Raw genomic sequence first — 20182 nt, 5'->3', positions numbered from 1 at the left:
AATAAGTAAACAATATTGTCTTTGTTTGTACTAACAATAATAATAAAACAACAATAAAAAAGTTTAAATGAAATCAGAAAACAGCAAAACAATAATCCTATAACAGTAACTGCATCATTTATTCATGCTCCGATGCCTGCTGGGAACTCACAAAGCCTTAACATTTCAACAATATGAAATTATTTGTTAGTTGTTATTTGTTAGTTGGGACAACATTTGGGGTAATTTTGTTGGTCTGACAAGGGTTTTTATGTAGTTTCAAGAAAATTGCATTTTTTAGTATATGACACTCAAAAGGTTTCGTAAACTGGAAAATGTGCAGTTGCATTTTTTTACAGTGTGTGCCACAATCTAAGAAAAGCCTGCAAAAATAGGGCACAATCCACTATGTTAATATTAAGGATATATATATATTTTTTTTACCTGCATTTTTAATTACTTATTTGAATGTATTTTGTGTTTTCGGGTTACAGCGGATAATGGATAACACATAATGTCCTGAAAAATTACCAGTACCTTTTACATTTTTTCTAGATATTTTTCTTACAGTGTAGTAACTGATTAACAATCGCAGGTACAAGCTAAGGTGTATCATAAATGAACAATTATTCAATTATTATTATCAAATTGAACAATTGCAAATAGCAGCTAACTTAATTCATGTGATGTGTGTACTGCTATGCATCTTTGGTTTACTCATTTTGTGTAATTTAGATGGAAATTGTGTGCCTTTTTATCGTTTGAGTCATTTATCAAAAGTTGCTAAAAAATTGCCAAATAAATGTTAAAAATAGCTAAATTTGTTGCTAGGTGCTTTTGGAAGAAAAAGTTGCTAGGGTAGTGTGAAAAGTTGCTAAATTTAGCAACAAAATTGCTAAGTTGGCAACACTGTACTTCAGGGCAGTAGAAGAGGCATGAACATGAAAGAGAGAGGGTGTAGGTTCAATTCTTAAAGGGATAGTTCACTCAAAAATTAAAATTCTGTCAACATTTACTCACCCTGAAGTAGTTCCAAACCTGTATGAGTTTCTCTCTGCTGTTGAACACAAAAGATGATATTTTGAAGAATGCTGGTGTTGGAAACTTTTTCCTCGTCGAAGCAGAGAGCAGGAGACGTTGGTATATACAGAAGTTACTCTTTATTGAGAACTTGCTGTGAGTCGCTGCAGTCATCCAAGTCTAACTAAAGCAGTGATACATTGTAGTTCATATACATTTAGGGGGCAGTGCTTAGGAATGGAAACAAAGCACCTGGGTGACGACCTTAAACAAAACATGCAAATGAAGTATTCAGGTATAGCAACCTGCCCCATTTAACCACTCATAATCCAATCAGCATAACTGCCCAAAGATTGAGGCAGGGGCCCCAAGAGCCATTACAAACAAAAGGTGAGAGTCTCCGAGAATGGCTCATTGGACTTACAATAAGAGAACAGGAACTTTTATGTTTTTTTTTTTTTTTACATAATGGTGCTACACCTTGTCACATTGTGCCTCAAAGGCTGTTTATTTTTGGTACTTTTCAAGCTGTTTAACCTGTTGTTTTGTATTATTTGCACATTTTGAAAGAACAGTTATGTTTACAAATTATATTCCCCTTTGTATACAATTTACCAAAGACTTCTGTAAAGATTCAAGGAAAGAAAGTGTAATTTAACTTATTAAATAAAGGTTTTTACTAAGGAAAATGAATCTTGTACATTTTTTTAAAACACAAATCATGTTAATTTTGATCATTACACATACTGCTACTTTTAATTACAATCAGTTTATAAATGTTATAAACAGTTTTAAAGGTTATATTTTGTGCTAACATTTGTTAAAGAAACAAACAGGAAGTCCACCTGAGCCAGTGTACGATATATATTGCAAAATGTTCTAAATAAATCATATTTTCCTGCCAGGAGACTGATCCAGCCGGTGACAGAAAGTATGCCTTCAAATTGTCTAGATTTTTTTTTTTTGGCAGCGGTTGTGGCATTCCGTGCATTGCTGACTGGCACAGAGGGGAGTTCTCTATCTTTTCTCCAAGCTCCGGGTACTACATTATGGTTCTCATCTTCTGCGTCTGCAAAGGCTGAAGGCAGGTACACATCTGATGCCTTCTCCCTGAGGAAGTTATGCACACAGAGTGCAGCTAGTGTTAGTGTTGCCACTTTGTCAGGCTGCAGAGCAATGTTGGAAAGGAAAACACGGAGCCTGTACTTAAATATTCGCTGTTCATGGTCCAGATTTTGGAAGGAGAATGGCTTCATCAAGTCGTTTCTGAGAGGGAATGCCTCATCTCCAACAAATGCATAAGGCAAAGTTATGTTACTGCCTGGTAGTGGCTCTGGAGGGGGGACATTCAGCAAACCTCTGTCCATGGCAGCTCAGAGGTCTGACTGGCCGAATATTCCTCCATCTGACAGTCTTCCTTGTATGCCAACATTAGCATAGATGAATTTGTAGTTGGCATCAGCTACTGCCGTGAGCACAACAGAAAATCTTGACTTATAATTATGGTAGGTGCTTCCAGAGTTTGCAGGTGGCTGGATGTAGATGTGCTTGCCATCTATGGCACCAGAGCAAATTAGGAAACGGCCACTTGTTTTTAAATCCTGCTGCCACCTCTCTCCACGCTGCCTCCGTTGTAGGTGTCTGGGGAAAAAAAAGAAACAAATAATTAAAACATGACCTCTGCATTCTTACAGAGGCCATGACATTTTTTAATAAAATGTATAAAGTCCACTTATAATGCTATTGAAGACTTCAACTGTCATTATTTAGAAACATGTATATTGCATACTCTGGTTTGGACTTTGTGCTTAAAACATTTGTGCGGTTTAACAGATGAGGCTTAAACCTAATCCGAGACTAAAAAAGCATGTTTGAGCTGTCTTAACTGGAAACAACTTGCACTTACATGTCTTAAAATAGTGCCATTGTTTTGTCTCAATATGCATAACAGTAATGTATGCACATTTATAAAAGCTTTTTAAATGTCCAACTTTAATTAAGACCTAGTCCTTGCTTAGTCCTGTCTCTGAAACCAAGCCATGGTTTCGGGATATCTCTTTTTAGTCTTCATCATAGTCTCTGTGGCCACCCTTTGTTGTGAAATGTCAATCTTCCGGTTATTTACATCAAATACTTTACCTTTAAGTGATCATCCTTTAAGAGATCATACAGGGCTTTACAAGTCTCCATTACAATTTCACTGATGGTACTACGGCCGATCCGGTACTGGAAACTCAAGAGACCTAAACGTCTCTCCTGTGAAGAGGAGCATGTTATTGTGAATTTCCAGTGTTGGGTTAGTTACTTGACAAAAGTAATTACTAGATACAACTTACATCTTCAGTGTAACTAGATAACTGTACTGATTTACATTACTCGTTACTGTTTACTTATTCCCATATCAACCTCAAAGTTCAACAATACAAGGACAGACACAAAACAGTGGTTTTAATTTTAAAATACTCTTGAACTAACCAAAGTATTTAAAGGGAGGATACAATGAAAGCATACATTTTAACATTAGACATTAAATTGTTTGATGTTACATTCATTATTATTATATATTGAACTGTTCTATAGGCTATGCAGTATTTAATCAGAAGTAGCTGTAATTAAATTACAGGAAAATTAGAGGAATAGTTCACCCAAAAATAAAAATTCTGTCATTATTTAGTCACCTTCAGGTTATGTCAAACCTGTATAAATTTCTTTGTTGTGCTGAAAACAAAGGAAGATATTTTGAAGAACATTTGTAACCAAACAGATGTGGGGCACTTTTTTTTTAAACTGACTTGCCTGTAGCAAGGAATCGTAGTGTTAGAGACAGGCGCATTCTTGTACTGATGGCTCTTCTAAATTTTGTGTCCCTTCTTTGGATGAGTGGTGTAACTTTTTCAAGCAAGTAGCTGAAATCCTCCACATCCATCCTAATCCTTCCTGTCACTGTTCTTCAGTGCAAATAGAAAGAAACAGTTTGGAAAGTCAAACAGTCTGGTTACAATCCAAAGCAATAGTTAACTGTTTTATTGTTCACTTAAAAACAAAAAATGGACATAATGCAGAACTTTAAAAAAAAAAAAAAAAAAACATACCAAAGTGTGCGCATTTAACTTATTACTGTGCCATCGTTTGGTGGAGTAATGTATCTATCAAAGGATGATGATGATATGGCAAAAATATCACTTTTTTTTTTTTAAATCACGATTCACAATACTATCACAATTCTTTGTCATGTTGGATTTTCTATTTTGCAAGCTGTCTGAGCATTACAGCCAAACTAATTTCCCTACTATAAAAACAAAGCCTTTCAAGGTAACAAAATATAAAAAAGTATGGCGGATATTTAGACCAAAGTGGGTGAAGATAAAAATCGTTGTCATTATTTTATCTTTGTTATTAAAAAATGAGAGCAAAGATGCACATTACAAATACACATAATATACAAATAATTTGTTTTATTTTCAGGTAGTCTACAATAGGTGTATTTAGCAGGAGCATTCAAGAAATTGAATGAACAAATATAAAAATAAAACACTGTATAGATTGATGCCTATTAAAGCATCTGTATTAAAGTTTTTCAGTCAAGAGTAGTGAGTGATTTTTCTCTTTGTGTTTGGTGTTTTATTAACATTAAAGGAATGATTCACCCCAAAATTAAAATAGGCTAGTGTTTGATTTTTATACCTTCATTTACTCACTCAAAAGTTGTTTTAAACTTGAACGAGTTTCTTCTGCTGAAAATAAATGCTATTTTGAAGAATGTGGAAAACCAAACAGTTGCTGGTCTACAGTGACTTCCATAGTATTTTTTATTTTTTTCCCCTACTGTTAAAGTCAATGTGGACCAGCAACTGTTTGGTTACCCACATTCTTCAAAATATCTTCTTTTGTGTTCAGCACAAGAAAGAAATTAATACAGGTTTGGGACAACATATGAGTGAGTAAATAATGACAGAATTACAATTTTAGGGTGAATTATCCCTTTAATTACAGTCGGCAGCATATTTAGTACTGTCCCTTTAAGACCTGCACGCATCTAATATACAGGCACGCATGCGTTTCTCTCAGCTGTTTACCTTCATTTTAGACATAACCAACTGAGTCTATACATAAACCTGGTGTGTTTTGACAGTATTAGCACAAAACATAACTTAGTTCAATCAGGCGCTGTTTGACGGGCTTTTTAGAGCACGCGCTTTGGGTGTATGTGCTCAGAAAAGGTGCTCGTCAGAACAGAACACTGAGTGAAACGTTTAACCAGTAAGTCTTTGAAGCAGATGCAGATAATGTACTTTTGTGACTGCGAATAAGTGCAGTGTCCCGTGAGAGTAACTCCACCGCTTAGTTAACACTGATCTGAATGTATGTGGCGTTGTACAGTAACGTTACATAGAGACGGCGGCGCCAGAACTGCAGCTGATAGAATGAGCGCTGAAGTACGAGAATATGATATTTCTTCAAAAAAGCAAATCGTGGAGACATTTTTATAGTCCACGATCAAAAATCGTCATATCGAACACCTCTACTCTCGGCAGAAATCGCAGACCGGGGGGACCGCTTAAGGGCACTTTACCGTCGGACCTCAAAGGGGCAGGGGCTCGAGCCCCCCTGGCCCCCTTGTGCACGCCACTGAATGATAGTATACACAGGGCAACTTTTTGAGCAATGTTGCTGTCAACGGTCAACAATGTCAGACACAGGGCCCACGACCGATCTGATTGCCCCTGTTACACCAAATTCTGTGACCCTAGGAGGCGCTGTTGTCACTGTTTGGCTTGAACTGTATCACACAGGCGGATTGGACACGCAAACAGCGTACAGGTTCAAAGCGCACGAGCACATTGTATGAGCGCATCAATCATAGACTGTAAAAAAAAATGGACGTAGTGTCCGTGACGTCACCCGTAGGTTTCTGTAAAGCGTTTTTGAAGCCTAAAGTGGGCGGAGCCGACCGCCGCCATCTTGGAAGCGCGTCACCGCGCGTCACTCCCGGATAATCGAAAATGGGCAAAAGGCGGACGTGGGTGAAGCTGAGCTGAAACCACGCCTCTATAGTGACAGCAGTGCTGCCGTGCAAAGACAAAACACCATAACTTCGTTTTTGGTCGAAAATGAGTTATTGATCATTTTGGGACATTAATGACCTCCTTTATCATGTGTTTAAGTATCATGGAGAAAAGCCCCGGAGAAACCAAGGCAGAACACAGTATAACATCAGTTACCGCGCTTTGACTTTGTTTTGGAAAGCTCAGATAAGTTAACGTTACGGTGCTCTGCATATGTTTGCATTCGTTCGTCAATACTGTGCCAGCCTGGAGTTACACGGTATTCTGCCTTTGTTTTACTGTCCATTAAAGTCTACCGCGTTTATTGTGTACTTCTATATCTGTTGGCACTTCATTAGACAAACAAATGAGAGAGATCACGATCTAACAAACTGCTCCATATAACAAAGCACTGTAAGCAATAACGATTAAAAAACATCTAATTGCCAGATTCCCAGTGTCCTACCTATAATTATTTTCTCTGTACAAATACAAATCTTTAAAGCCAGTTTTCTAAGTTTCACACTAGCGAGTTTCACACTCTGGAGCAGTGACCTCACCAATCCACCTGTCACTCAAGTGGCCACGCCCTTAATTATGCAGAACTTTAAGGCTTAATATAATTTAAACGGATGAGTTATAAAAAAATTCACCCCCCCTCACAGTTGTCACGAAGGGCAAAATTAGCTATATAGACCAAAATAATTTTTTGTACCAGGCTGTAAACATGTTTTTTTCTGCTGTAAAGTTGGGCATTTTGGAGCCAGCCTCCAGCGGCCAGTCGATGAATTGCAGTTTTAGTCACTTCCGTGTTGGTTTCACTAGAGGCAGCGGGAGGTTGCCGCTTGGCGTCAATACAGTCTGGTCGCGTGTGCCGAACGAACCGTTAAGAATAAAGTGAACCATTTAAAGTGACTAAAACATTATATTGTATTCCTTTTAAATTTAGCACAAATACAATTGCTGTGTGTGAGTGTGTGTGTGTGTACTGTGTTCCTGTCACAAGGGTTCAGTCATTTAGTTGTGTTGCCATCTACCTATTTTTATGTGAATTTTGGAATGCTGGATGGAAATGTCAAGATGCGCAGAAATTCTAAAAATGTGCACAAAAAAACGTACGTGCTCATTTGAGGCGGATAGTGTTTTTGTCCAATAAAAGTTATGCGCATAAACTATGATGGAAACACATTTTACATAAATCCCTTAATGTGCAACAAAAACCTCACATGACTTTGCCTCAATAGAGGATGTGCTTGGATAACTGACTCATTGTAATCATTAAGAGTCATGACATAGCTAACTGTTTTAGCATGTTGTGTTTAAGTTAGCATGAATGCAAAGTATCAAATTAAACTAGAGAAACAGCTACTTTAGGTTATGTAAGTCAAAAGATTGTATACAACACAATGATTGCTAGGCAAAAAAATAATCTTAATGAAAAATATTGGTTTCTTTCCTGAAAATCAGTTTTTTGGTCATAAAATCTACAATGTTGCTCACATTCATAATACCACATATATATAAACATAAAAAATGTGAATGGAGTGTATGATATTGATGACATAACCACAGCTCTTTTCTGACTTGTGTTACAACACTCCCCGGTACTTTAAAAATAAATACACTAAAAACTTTAAAAAGTTTTAACATGAACTGTACAGCTTTTACAATATTTAATTGGCATTTATTTATTTTATTTATTCATTTTCTAATACTTTTATTGTCTCTCTTCTCTCTGTCCAGTTGTTCTCTCTCCGTTTGGGGTAGACTGAGTACATTTGAGACATATGTTAAAACACCTTAAATAACTTGCGTACACAAGAACCCCGAGCCGCGATTTTTGCTCCACATATGTGTATTAGTGTTCTCTTTGATCGTGGGAAATTTGAAATCTTTCCACTCTGAAGATATCGGCAAAAGTTGTTTTTTTTCCAAGGTTAAATTTTAATTTCACCATGTCCTTTCCACAATGAATAGCTTGTTATTCTTTTATGATTGTTAAACTTAACATATATTATTGCAAACGTTACTCTGTGCTCTAAAAATAGACATATTTTATGACATTGTGCCATGCAAGGTCTTTTCATAATCTAGAGAAACGTGCGAGTATGTCAGTGGGGTAAGGTTGAGACACAGTGTATCACAGTGTATCCAGATTCGTTGCTTTACATGATGTTTAGTTCTACAGTGTTATGATCATAGGATAAAAGTCACATTTACACATATACTACGCAAAATGATAATTGTGATATTTCAACTGTCTAACATGAATGTTAAAAGGATTACATAGCATTTTAAGAAATATACAAGGTGGTAAAGTGGGGACAGTTGAGACACTCTTTTTAGGATGCTATATGTATACAGTAACAGTTCAGTCATAGAAAATAAAATGCATACAGAGGCTGTGTGTGTTTGTGTACTGGTATTACCTACATTATGGGGACCAAATGTCCCCACAAGTATAGTAATACCAGTAAATTCACCTTATTGGAATATTTTTAATGTCCCCATGATGAAACAAGCTCATAAATCATAGTGTTAAATATTAGAATTAAATAAAGCAAATAAATACATGTATTTTTAAACTGTAATTACAGTGAGGAAAATAAGTATTTGAACACCCTGCTATCTCCCACTTAGAAATCATGGAGGGGTCTGAAATTGTCATCGTAGGTGCATGTCCACTGTGAGAGACATAATCTAAAAAAAAAAATCCAGAAATCACAATGTATGATTTTTTAACTATTTATTTGTATGATACAGCTGCAAATAAGTATTTGAACACCTGTCTATCAGCTAGAATTCTGACCCTCAAAGACCTGTTAGTCTGCCTTTAAAATGTCCACCTCCACTCCATTTATTATCCTAAATTAGATGCACCTGTTTGAGGTCGTTAGCTGCATAAAGACACCTGTCCACCCCATACAATCAGTAAGAATCCAACTACTAACATGGCCAAGACCAAAGAGCTGTCCAAAGACACTAGAGACAAAATTGTACACCTCCACAAGGCTGGAAAGGGCTACGGGGAAATTGCCAAGCAGCTTGGTGAAAAAAAGGTCCACTGTTGGAGCAATCATTAGAAAATGGAAGAAGCTAAACATGACTGTCAGTCTCCCTCGGACTGGGGCTCCATGCAAGATCTCACCTCGTGGGGTCTCAATGATCCTAAGAAAGGTGAGAAATCAGCCCAGAACTACACGGGAGGAGCTGGTCAATGACCTGAAAAGAGCTGGGACCACCGTTTCCAAGGTTACTGTTGGTAACGTCATGGTTTGAAATCATGCATGGCACGGAAGGTTCCCCTGCTTAAACCAGCACATGTCCAGGCCCGACTTAAGTTTGCCAATGACCATTTGGATGATCCAGAGGAGTCATGGGAGAAAGTCATGTGGTCAGATGAGACCAAAATAGAACTTTTTGGTCATAATTCCACTAAACGTGTTTGGAGGAAGAAGAATGATGAGTACCATCCCAAGAACACCATCCCTACTGTGAAGCATGGGGTGGTAGCATCATGCTTTGGGGTGTTTTTCTGCACATGGGACAGGGCGACTGCACTGTATTAAGGAGAGGATGACCGGGGCCATGTATTGCGAGATTTTGGGGAACAACCTCCTTCCCTCAGTTAGAGCATTGAAGATGGGTCGAGGCTGGGTCTTCCAACATGACAATGACCCGAAGCACACAGCCAGGATAACCAAGGAGTGGCTCTGTAAGAAGCATATCAAGGTTCTGGCGTGGCCTAGCCAGTCTCCAGACCTAAACCCAATAGAGAATCTTTGGAGGGAGCTCAAACTCCGTGTTTCTCAGCGACAGGCCAGAAACCTGACTGATCTAGAGAAGATCTGTGTGGAGGAGTGGGCCAAAATCCCTCCTGCAGTGTGTGCAAACCTGGTGAAAAACTACAGGAAACGTTTGACCTCTGTAATTGCAAACAAAGGCTACTGTACCAAATATTAACATTGATTTTCTCAGGTGTTCAAATACTTATTTGCAGCTGTATCATACAAATAAATAGTTTAAAAAAATCATATATTGTGATTTCTGGATTTTTTTTTTTTTTAGATTATGTCTCTCACAGTGGACATGCACCTACGATGACAATTTCAGACCCCTCCATGATTTCTAAGTGGGAGAACTTGCAAAATAGCAGGGTGTTCAAATACTTATTTTCCTCACTGTGTTTAATACTGTAGTTTTGTAATTTATTACATTTGTAATAAATGGTTAGCCAGCTTTAGAGCATTAAGAATGGGTGTCTCAACTCGACAAAAATGCACCTCATGTTTATGAGCTAATTGTGGAAAATATGAACTACTTATGGCTATTATCAATTTATGATATTTTAGTACACAAGCAAAATAAATATCATGTGAAAAATCACTTCATTTCAGCATCTAATTTTTGTGCAGTGATGAAAAAAGCAGAAAGTGTCTCTACTGTACTCAGTCTACCCAGGTTCCTGCTCATAATTGACTGGAGAAGTGGATTGGCTCCTTCTGCGTGCTTGTATCTTTTAATAGTCACATCCGTACAAGACTGAGAGAGCGTGGCTGTGTGTGTTGAGAGGACGCAGAGGTGTTAGCGTCCCGTTCCTTTTCAATTGTTGTTTGAAAGCTGGTCGAGATACTTTTACACACAACACTTTGTTGTTGACTTTTCTCTCTTTATCTTTTCTATTGTTACTATTATTATATGGAATGTTTGTGTAGAAATGCTGATTACTCATCAGGCTTATTAAACCAAATAAAAATATCACGAGAATAAACATGCAATGTGTACAAGAGCCCGACCCCATGAAGCTCTATAGCTGTGCAGCGTGTCAATTTTAGTCTCCCCCTCCCCTACCTATATATTATTAGTGTTTAAGGTTTTTGTTAAGTTAAAGGTACTGTTAACCTGATATTACCACACATTGTTTGGAAAAATAAAGCATTTCATTGCAAATTAAAGCATTGGTTTTATTCATATGCATGTAGAGTATAGAATACAATGTTTGTAAATTTATTTTACGTTTGTGGTAAAAACCAACCAACTGCCACCCTTATGTCAGGAATTTTCAAACACATAACAATGGGGTCACATATTCTGATGCCCCCTTTAAATAGATTAGTAGCCTGTTTTTTTGACATCAGCTTCATGAACATTGTTAAACATTTATGTTGCATACAACATGCAAAAATAGGCTACTCTGCAAACAACTGGATTGTGTTTAATCTCGTGAACTTTTAAATTGGTTTAATAAGCCTGTTAAATAACCAGCATTTCCAAACAAACATTCCATACAGTCACTTTAATTTTGATTTATTTAAGAATTTGTACAAACATATTCAAGAACATTCAAGAGTATATACACTACATGACACTTAAGGCTAAAGCATAAGCAGAGGACATTTTTAATTAAAAAATAAAAAAGTAGAGTTTTATCAATTTAAAAGCATTAGAAAATGAATAAATAAATACAAATTATTTAATGTAACAGTTGTACTGTTCATATTAGACCAAAATTCTTTTCATTTCAAATTCTTGCATACTGCTTAATTTAAGCTTTAGCTCGATTTTTTAACTGTATGTTTTTGTCTGGCTAAAAATAAAACTATAAACGATATTTTACCTCGTGTTCTGTTTGGAGGATTGACAGCCCATTTTGTCCTCTTCGAGTAAGCCAGGCACGTGCTGTCCACTGTCGAGTTTTCTTTCTTTTGTTGCGCTTTCCCGAGGACAACACAGCCAGTACAAAACACGCAACTTCGGTATCCATGGCCGCTGTTGTTGGATGTCAGTCTGTAGCCGCCGCTTCTCGAAAGACGTCACTCGATGATTTTGTCTGGAAGCAACGTGTAGTCTGGCATGTTTGTTACGACACCACAAGATTCTGTCCAGTCAAAATCGCATAATCTGTCATGAGAAATCGAGTCCGCTTAATAAATAAATGCATAAATATATTAATGTAAAAACGTACGGCTTACTATATAGTGCATAATAGAACACAATAGTGCATAATGAAGCAAATTAAATGTAATTTCTTACACTTGATTAACTGCTAATTAATAAATAAATGTAATAATATCCTATTAAGTGAAAAAAAAAATGAAAATCATTAATTAATTTTATTTTTAAAATAAAACATTTGACATTTAACACTTAATTTAACACATAATTAAAAAAAATAAATAAATAATTGTGAATGCATGTAGGATAAGCGCAAATTCCTGTATAAAATATGCTATGCAGCTAATCAGGTATCTGTATGCTATACTAGTACATAAGCTAATTAATACAGACATTAATTATCATTATAACGTAGTTTAAACAGCATTTGTCATAACATAATTTTGTAGGAATTGTAATCAGGCACTGAAGAGAGTACCTATTAAAAGTCATTTGAGCCAATGGGATCGCTTGGGGTCCTAATGGGACCGGATTTCGAGGGGGGATTCGATTTGTAACCACACCGCCGCGGGAGGGCGAAGTTAAAAACAACATGGCCGAAGACATGCAGAAAAAGGACAGTTCTTTTGCTGTTTTTTTTTTAACGCTTTACAGTCATTTCACAAATTAAAGCGTAACAAGATGGAATACAGCTATGTTTGAGCAAGATATAACTTGTCTTTAGTATTTCAAACAATTAGAACTTAAGGATTTAAGGAAACTGAACCTGTTAAAGAGGGTTTGAGTGAATAAACGGAAGAGCAACATGAACCGCAAGAAAGACAAGGGCTTTGAGAGCCCCCGACCATATAAACTATAAGTATCATATACACTATTCTCACCGCATGCATGAATATGATTGCAGTTGTGTTTACTTGCCAAATCAGGATAGATTATTAAAATCATAATTTTGCCGTCGCATGAATTTAACACTACTGTTTGTTTCGCTTTTTACAACCCATCAGGTAGTCTGCATCAACAACATCAATTTTCAGAGAAAGTCTGTCATTGTGAGTAGTCATTTATATTCCGATTCTGATTCTATGTAGATTCTGAACATGATGTGTGTATGAAGCAGGGAATGGGCAGACTTTTAGTATGCACTGCAGTATGTTGAAAAATTAAAATTTGTGAAGTTTGAGACGAGATTTATTGAGAGAGATTAAAATTATGTAATACTGAACAGATTATAATAAATGTCATGAAGCTTAATTAAAAAAAAAAAAAAAAAAACTATTAACAAATGTTGATAAAATGTTAAAATATATTTTTATTATGACATTGATAAATGTGCCAGAATAATATATAAATATTTATATAAAAACACATTCATTCTCTCTGAATAGGGCTATGTGGAACTGACCATCTTTCCAACAGTGATGAACCTGAACCGTATTAAATTGAATAGCAAGCAGTGCCGTATCTACAGGGTGAGAGTGAATGATCTTGAGGCACCATTCATTTACAACGACCCCACACTGGAGGTCTGCCATCATGAATCCAAGCAGTAAGCTCAGTTATATTTATTAACTTTCTTTTTGGCAAAAAATGGACACTTTAAGTAATATTAAATGAGAGGAATCTTTGTATCAAAGTTTAAAAAATAAAATTTAAACAAAAACTGTCAACAGATTTTTGAGTGGTATTTAATTGCAAAAAAAAATATATATATATATATATATATATATATATAGAGAGAGAATTTTAGTTCCTTTATGCATTATTTTCATGTTTATGTTTTCACATTCATTTTTGCGTTATTTATATTTTTTCTTATTTTAATTATTGTGGAGTGGAATATGACCCACACATTTCTTGTTGAAATTGACCTGTGTATATCTGTCAGTATTTACTTTCTCATTACTATTAATATTTTTGTAATCAAGTCTGCTCTTGTCTTCATCTTGCTACATATTTTCTCTGTATCACCGTGTGGTTATCAGGAGGAACCTGAACTATTTCTCCAGTGCTTACACAGCAGCTGTTAGTGCTGTAGATCCAGATGCTGGAAATGGGGAACTTTCCATTAAAGTTCCTTCTGAGCTCTGGAAACAAGGAGATGGTGAGTAAATCAAGCAATATGAAGTTTCAATATGGAGTTTGGAAACTAAAGTTTCCATGTCTGTTTTAAATAGTTATGGCTCGATTCTTTTGTAATCTAATGGTTTTCTTGATGGTTTTATTACTTTTTTTATTGCAGAAAAATTCACATTTGTTTTTGCAGCAATTAAATACTCAAATAACAGGAGGAACATGGAGAATGCTCTTCATTGCTTATTGATTATTAGTATAGACATAATAGTAGCAAGTTTATTCGACTGTAGTGTACTGCATCATGACATCTTGCCAAGACTAAGCGATACATTTTGGATCACTCTGCTGTGGTGACCCCTGATAAAAGGGAGCAAGCTGAAGGAGAGAGAGAGAGAGAAAGAGGGTTTTGAGATTTGGACATTGCACTTAAAAATGGAGGCAGATAAGCCTGAGCTTCTGTCACCACAGAGAAAATATGGTACTGTTTATTTTTTTCAATCGAAAGAAAGTAAATAATCTGGTGCCAGTGCTTTTGACGTCACAAGTACTCACTATGCCTCTTAAAAATGCATCATAAAAGGTCTGATCTGAAGGTTTTTGATCAGTCAGTTTTAAAACACAGAATTGTATTCAGTAATAATAATCATCATAATCATCTGTGCTGGTGTGTGTGTGCAGAGATGAAAGTTATGAAGGTGTACATTGAATTTTCATTGGACCAGCCGAAGGGGGGGTTGCATTTTGTAGTACCTGATGTGGAAGGAAGTATGGCAGAAAGGGCAGCCCATGTTTTCTCCTTTGGCAACCAGAATTCCACACGGTAAGCTGCATACATTCACATGCATGAAACGGAAGATAATGATTATGACAGTGGTTATGGTTAAAATTTAGGCTGCCATCACAAAGATTACTGAATTAATGTGATTCAGGAGTTTTTACAGATTTCAATCCTGTTCCAGCATTATTTATCAGTTAAATTTTTTTTTTTAATGATGACTTTATTATTAATAATAATAATTAATATTTATTAATCTAATTATTATAATGTGTACATCTGTCTGTATGAGTATAAAACCAATTGATTGATTATTATTTCCAATACTGAATTATTATTGTCTCCAAATCTTCTCCACTAGGTTCTGGTTTCCATGTGTAGACTCATACTCTGAGCTGTGCACATGGAAGCTGGAGTTCACAGTGGATGCCTCCATGGTGGCAGTGTCTTGTGGGGATCTAGTGGAAACAATCTACACCCACGACATGCGCAAGAAAACCTTTCACTACATGCTGCCCATCCCCACTGCGGCCCCTAACATTTCCCTGGCTGTGGGGCCCTTTGAGATTCTTGTGGACCCCTATATGCATGAGGTGAGAGAATGTAATATACTGTAATTTTTAGTTTTAAATTTATAGTTTAGTAGTTTGGAGATGCACGATATTGGATTTTTGGCGATATCCGATATGCTGATATTTTTCGAGTGTTTTTGGCCGATAGCCGATGCCAATACCGATATATTTCCTTTTGTTTGGAAACAACACCAAGACTCTCCTGTGTGGAAATTATAAGCAAATTATTTTTTAATTTTGGTTTGTTTTTAACAAGAACTTATTTGTTAGAATTAAATAAACAATAATGAAGTTCTTTTATAATGACAGTACATTGAAGCTTTGAAAATAACTATAAATAAACTATAAATCAATCGCTGCATTTTTTTTTTTTTTTTAGAAAGATACAGTAGTAACCGTAACATTTTATTTTATTTTAAGATTTAACATTTGTAGATGGTCTAAAGCAAAGTAGTTGTAAAAATTCTGAAAATCTTTTAGAGCTCATAATTTGTTTAAAAAATATAACATATTACACATTAATGACTAAATCAGTATATATAAAATTCTTTAATTTACAAGTATCATGTTTTTTTTTTTTTTTTTTTATTCTTGTAAGCTATAGCTTCTGACCTTTAAATGAAAACATACTCATGATTTTGTGACATCAATTACTGCTTTATTTAAAGCTGCAGTCTGTAACTTTTGGCGCTCTAGCGGTTAATAAACAGAACTGCGTGCGTCTTGCGGAAGAACACTGTAGCCGGAGCTACTTCTCTCTGTTTATGTCTGATGAATCACGCAGGTACTGGGCTGCTTTACAGCGGTACCTACCCGAACCAGTCTAAAATAGTCCGAATATAAACACTTATTATAGGTGTACCGTAGTGATTCAGGACAAGCCAAAAACACAGTTTGGAAAATGGATTCATGGTGTACTCGCTTATTACATACATTTTGTAAATTTTGAACACAAAAAGTTACGGACTGCAGCTTTAATCAGAAACACAGTCTAAATGTTATTTGTGTATTTTACTTTAATTTTATTAAAAGCCAACAGCACCCCCTACGGAATTAAAACTCCTTAACGAATGGGCATTAGAACTCGGGAAAGCTGCCGCTGCTTCGTGCTATTACTGTTTACTCGGTCATACACCGAACACGTCAATCTGTACATGCATTCTCAGTTTAAATGCAGCGATCCAAAGCAGTGAATCTAATCACCATTCAGGCAAAACTTTGCTTCAAAAATGATTCACACTGCTGACGTGATCTAATCGAGTTAACCTATTCCTCTTATTGGCAAGACATATCGGCATAATTTTTCATATCTGGCCGATGGCGATATGTATATTTAAAGCTATTATCGGACGATTCTGATATCGGTCCGATAATATCGTGCATCCATAGTAGCAGGGTACATAGCATGGGTCATTAAAAAGTATTAAAAGGTACTGTAAATTAATATTTTTTGTTGAATGTAGGTATTTTTTTTCCTTTTTCCCTTAGGCCTAGGGTTACACAATTAATCAAAATAAAACTGGAATTGTGATTGAGTCAGAAAAGTGTGATTTAACCAATTAAATATAGTGGTTGTGTTGTGTGCGTGTTTCAAGATAAAACTATTCATTATTTACTGTGAATTACTATCTTTATTAGAGTGAAGTAGTGGACAAAACATTGAATTGGAGACAGAAGCCATTGCTTGTTATTAACATTGTTATTATTGTTGTCGTAACACGTTAGATTAGGGAACACATTAACTATTTACTAAGAGTTTTCCGTCAATAAACTCCTTAATTTGCTGACTGTTGGTTATGAGTAAGGTAGTTGTTTGTAGCAGTTATGTTTGGGTATTGGGCAGGGTTAAGGGATCTAGAATATGGCCACGCAGCTTGTGCTTTATAAGTACTAATAAACAGCCATTATGCTAGTAATATGCATGCTAATAAGCAACTGGTTAGTAGTGAATAGTGTTCCCCAGTCTAAAGCGTTACCATTTAAACAAACAAACAAGTGGTTTATTATACCATTTATTATAATGGTTTAATATAACACTTAGTGTTACGTTACCCTTGCATTAAATTTAAGAAAGTAGTGAGTGCTGCTGCGAGGGTGTTTCTAATACAGGTACTGAGGTAGTGATAGTAAATTTGACATCTGTCTTCTGACTGCCATAATTCATCTCTCTATTTTTTGTATTTTTTGCAACCAACAAATTGCAAAGAATTTCTATTTCCTATAGTCTCCCACATACTTGTATAGACGTTTGCCCTGATATAGTTATTTTTGCACAGAAGCCAGTGGCATCAAGTTGTTGTTTGATGTGTATACATGAACACAATCCATTCTGTAGCTGATGTACACAATGATGTAGGGTAAACGTACCTATTAAGCTCACCAAAATCTACATTGAATCATTTTTAGTGGAAGTTTCAGTACAAGAAGTTATGTAAAAATAAAATATTAATCTCTCACAAAAATATTAAATTTTATTTTAAATGACCAAAGCATTTCAATTAAGATATACATCATTAAATGCAAAGAGTCTGGCTGTGCTTAATGGGTACATTTTTGTGCCCTTTAAGTACACCCCTGTTCCCATTAAGCTCACATCATGTTTTATTAAAAATTCTTGTTTATTTTAAACAATCTTTTTAAAGAATAATTGAAAAAAATGTTTTATTTGAAGGTACAAAGTCAATCCCAAAAAAAACAACACTAAAATCAAGCAACAAGGCATACAATTTGATCAGTTATATATTCATAGTGAAGTGTCATTTAAGCACATTGCAACATCTATACTAGTCCACGTTCAGTGAAGTAACACATTCAAAAAACAAACTATTTACAAAGCCGGTAAGTGTATGAAGCCTATTGCTTTAAAAATCTGTTCACATTTTAAAAGTCGTGTAGTGTATTCTAGCATTTAGTTGCTTTTTTCCTAGACAGATAAGACCGGTTTCTGTTGGCTCCTTCTTTGAATGGACGACATGCTTCTTTCATCTTTGGGCATAAACTATAGTTATGTCTCGATTTTGTCATCTTAAAGCTGTTAAAATAAGTTATTAATCATTTTTATAAAGATTAACTTAATGATGACCATCAGTTAATATTTAAAGTCTGTTTATGAAGTATTTACAATGTGGAAGAGCTTTAAGAGAGCACACTGAGCTTAATTGGAGCAGCAACAATTTTTAATAAATTTCATGTAATAATTATTAATGACAAGATTTTGCAAAATAAATAAATCTAGGTCATGTATTAAGTTCACATTTTAATATGAACAACTATTATTAACAATATCTATGAAATTATACTTTTTCTTATTGATGTCATACTGAAGCTGTGTGATTTTAACAGTAGTGCACCTTAAAATATGACGTCTTTAAAAATAAAAGCAGTGTAAAACCACAGACCACCACCTGTCAATTTATAATATTATGGATGTAAAAGTACAAGCCAGTAATGCCTGTGAAGTAACATGTTAGCATAGCACACAATCTTATACAGCTAGTCAGCTAACTGTGTTCTGTAGCATCTGCACTATGTTGTTAAAATTATATTTTGGATCTAATGTAATTATATCCCACATCCAAGTTCCAGGTTATAATATGCAAAAGTCTGAACATTAACCTCTTAATTTTACAGTAAGTAGTGAAACTTACCCAAAATAAAGGCTTAAACATCTAAAAAATGCACATTTAAGGAGCTACTCTTTTGGTGAAAGTTTTCAGACAGCTTTCAAAATGGCTGCCAGACAGTGTGAACACATGGATACTCATATCTCCGTGTGCAATGATCCGATTGACTGGAAATTACAGGAGGTATATAGTAACAAACATATCAATTGATTAAGACTTCAAGTAGGATAATAAAGAATTTTTTTATAATCTGAGCTCAAAAACGCAGTGGCGGGCTGTGCATTTCACACCTAGGACTTCAGTGGCATCCTACATGAATTAATCCACATCTTAATACCATCATAATGATGCCACGGCTATAGAAACCATAAATAGGCTATTGGACATAAATGCATATAACATTGCATTGCATCACAGACAGGTATCTTATGTAGCGAGAATGAATGCTGCCAGCGCGCTGCGGGAGGAAAATACTGGTTAGCACAGCTTTACTGGGAAAGTGAGCAAGTAACATTAAAATAAGTCATACAATACGATGAAGAAAAGTGTATACATGTGTTTTCACATACCCGTAGGACTCTCATCTTCACGCCGGGTCTCCCCGTCGGTCTTCCAGCGACGCTCGGCAAAAACTGAGATATTTTTACGGAAACTTAAACCTGGCTTTATATCTGGCAAATAACATCAGAATACAACGCATAAAGCATAAAACGCATAAAGTCAAAAATGAAATCTAACCTACCATAGTGGTTTTTAATCTTCACGAGTCTTTCACAGAGCATGGTTGTTTTTCGCGGTCAAATACTTTAGTATTTAGATTTACAGAAGGCGAATATTTTTCAGATTGCACTGGAAATCTACAATAACACACTGTACACAGCATATACGGTAAGAAACCTGAGAGACAGTAATAATACCGTGAAAACAAAAATGATTTACAGTGATGCTGTTTGCTAGCTTTGAGTAGTACGCTCTCTGACCATCCAATCAAAGGATGATAAAATGCTGATGTTATCGTAAGCCTGCTAGATGCCCCTGTTGCTGCCAACTCGAAATCTGATTGGTTAAAGCAACGGTTTCATTGCCGTTGATTTTAAGCTGTCTTGGAGGGGTGAGGTTTCAAATTCTTGCTACTGGGGTTCCTCAAGGCTCAGTGCTTGGACCACTTCTCTTCTCCATCTACATGTCGTCATTAGGATC

General features: G+C 35.7%; 1 protein-coding gene across 5 annotated transcripts in view; it reads left to right on the top strand.

The window, feature by feature from the left end:
* The first annotated feature begins 12457 nt into the window (after positions 1-12457).
* Positions 12458-20182, top strand: part of taf2 (TAF2 RNA polymerase II, TATA box binding protein (TBP)-associated factor) — a 74472-nt gene continuing 66747 nt past the window's right edge. Inside the window, exons 1-6 of one of the 5 annotated variants that reach the window (XR_009266263.1) lie at positions 12458-12795; positions 12935-12988; positions 13325-13485; positions 13922-14040; positions 14691-14832; positions 15149-15380. Coding sequence is in view for 3 of the 5 variants with exons in the window: in XM_058745937.1 (XP_058601920.1) it covers positions 12745-12795; positions 12935-12988; positions 13325-13485; positions 13922-14040; positions 14691-14832; positions 15149-15380 (759 nt within the window). In the remaining 2 variants the exon portion in view is untranslated. The remainder of the gene's footprint in view (positions 12796-12934; positions 12989-13324; positions 13486-13921; positions 14041-14690; positions 14833-15148; positions 15381-20182) is intronic. The other 4 variants (XR_009266262.1, XM_058745937.1, XM_058745936.1 and 1 more) reach the window with 4 other exon arrangements.

This window comes from Onychostoma macrolepis, chromosome 16 (genome assembly GCF_012432095.1).
Source record: "Onychostoma macrolepis isolate SWU-2019 chromosome 16, ASM1243209v1, whole genome shotgun sequence".
Classification (NCBI taxonomy): Eukaryota; Metazoa; Chordata; class Actinopteri; order Cypriniformes; family Cyprinidae; genus Onychostoma; species Onychostoma macrolepis.
This window is presented reverse-complemented; position numbering and strand designations above follow the sequence as displayed.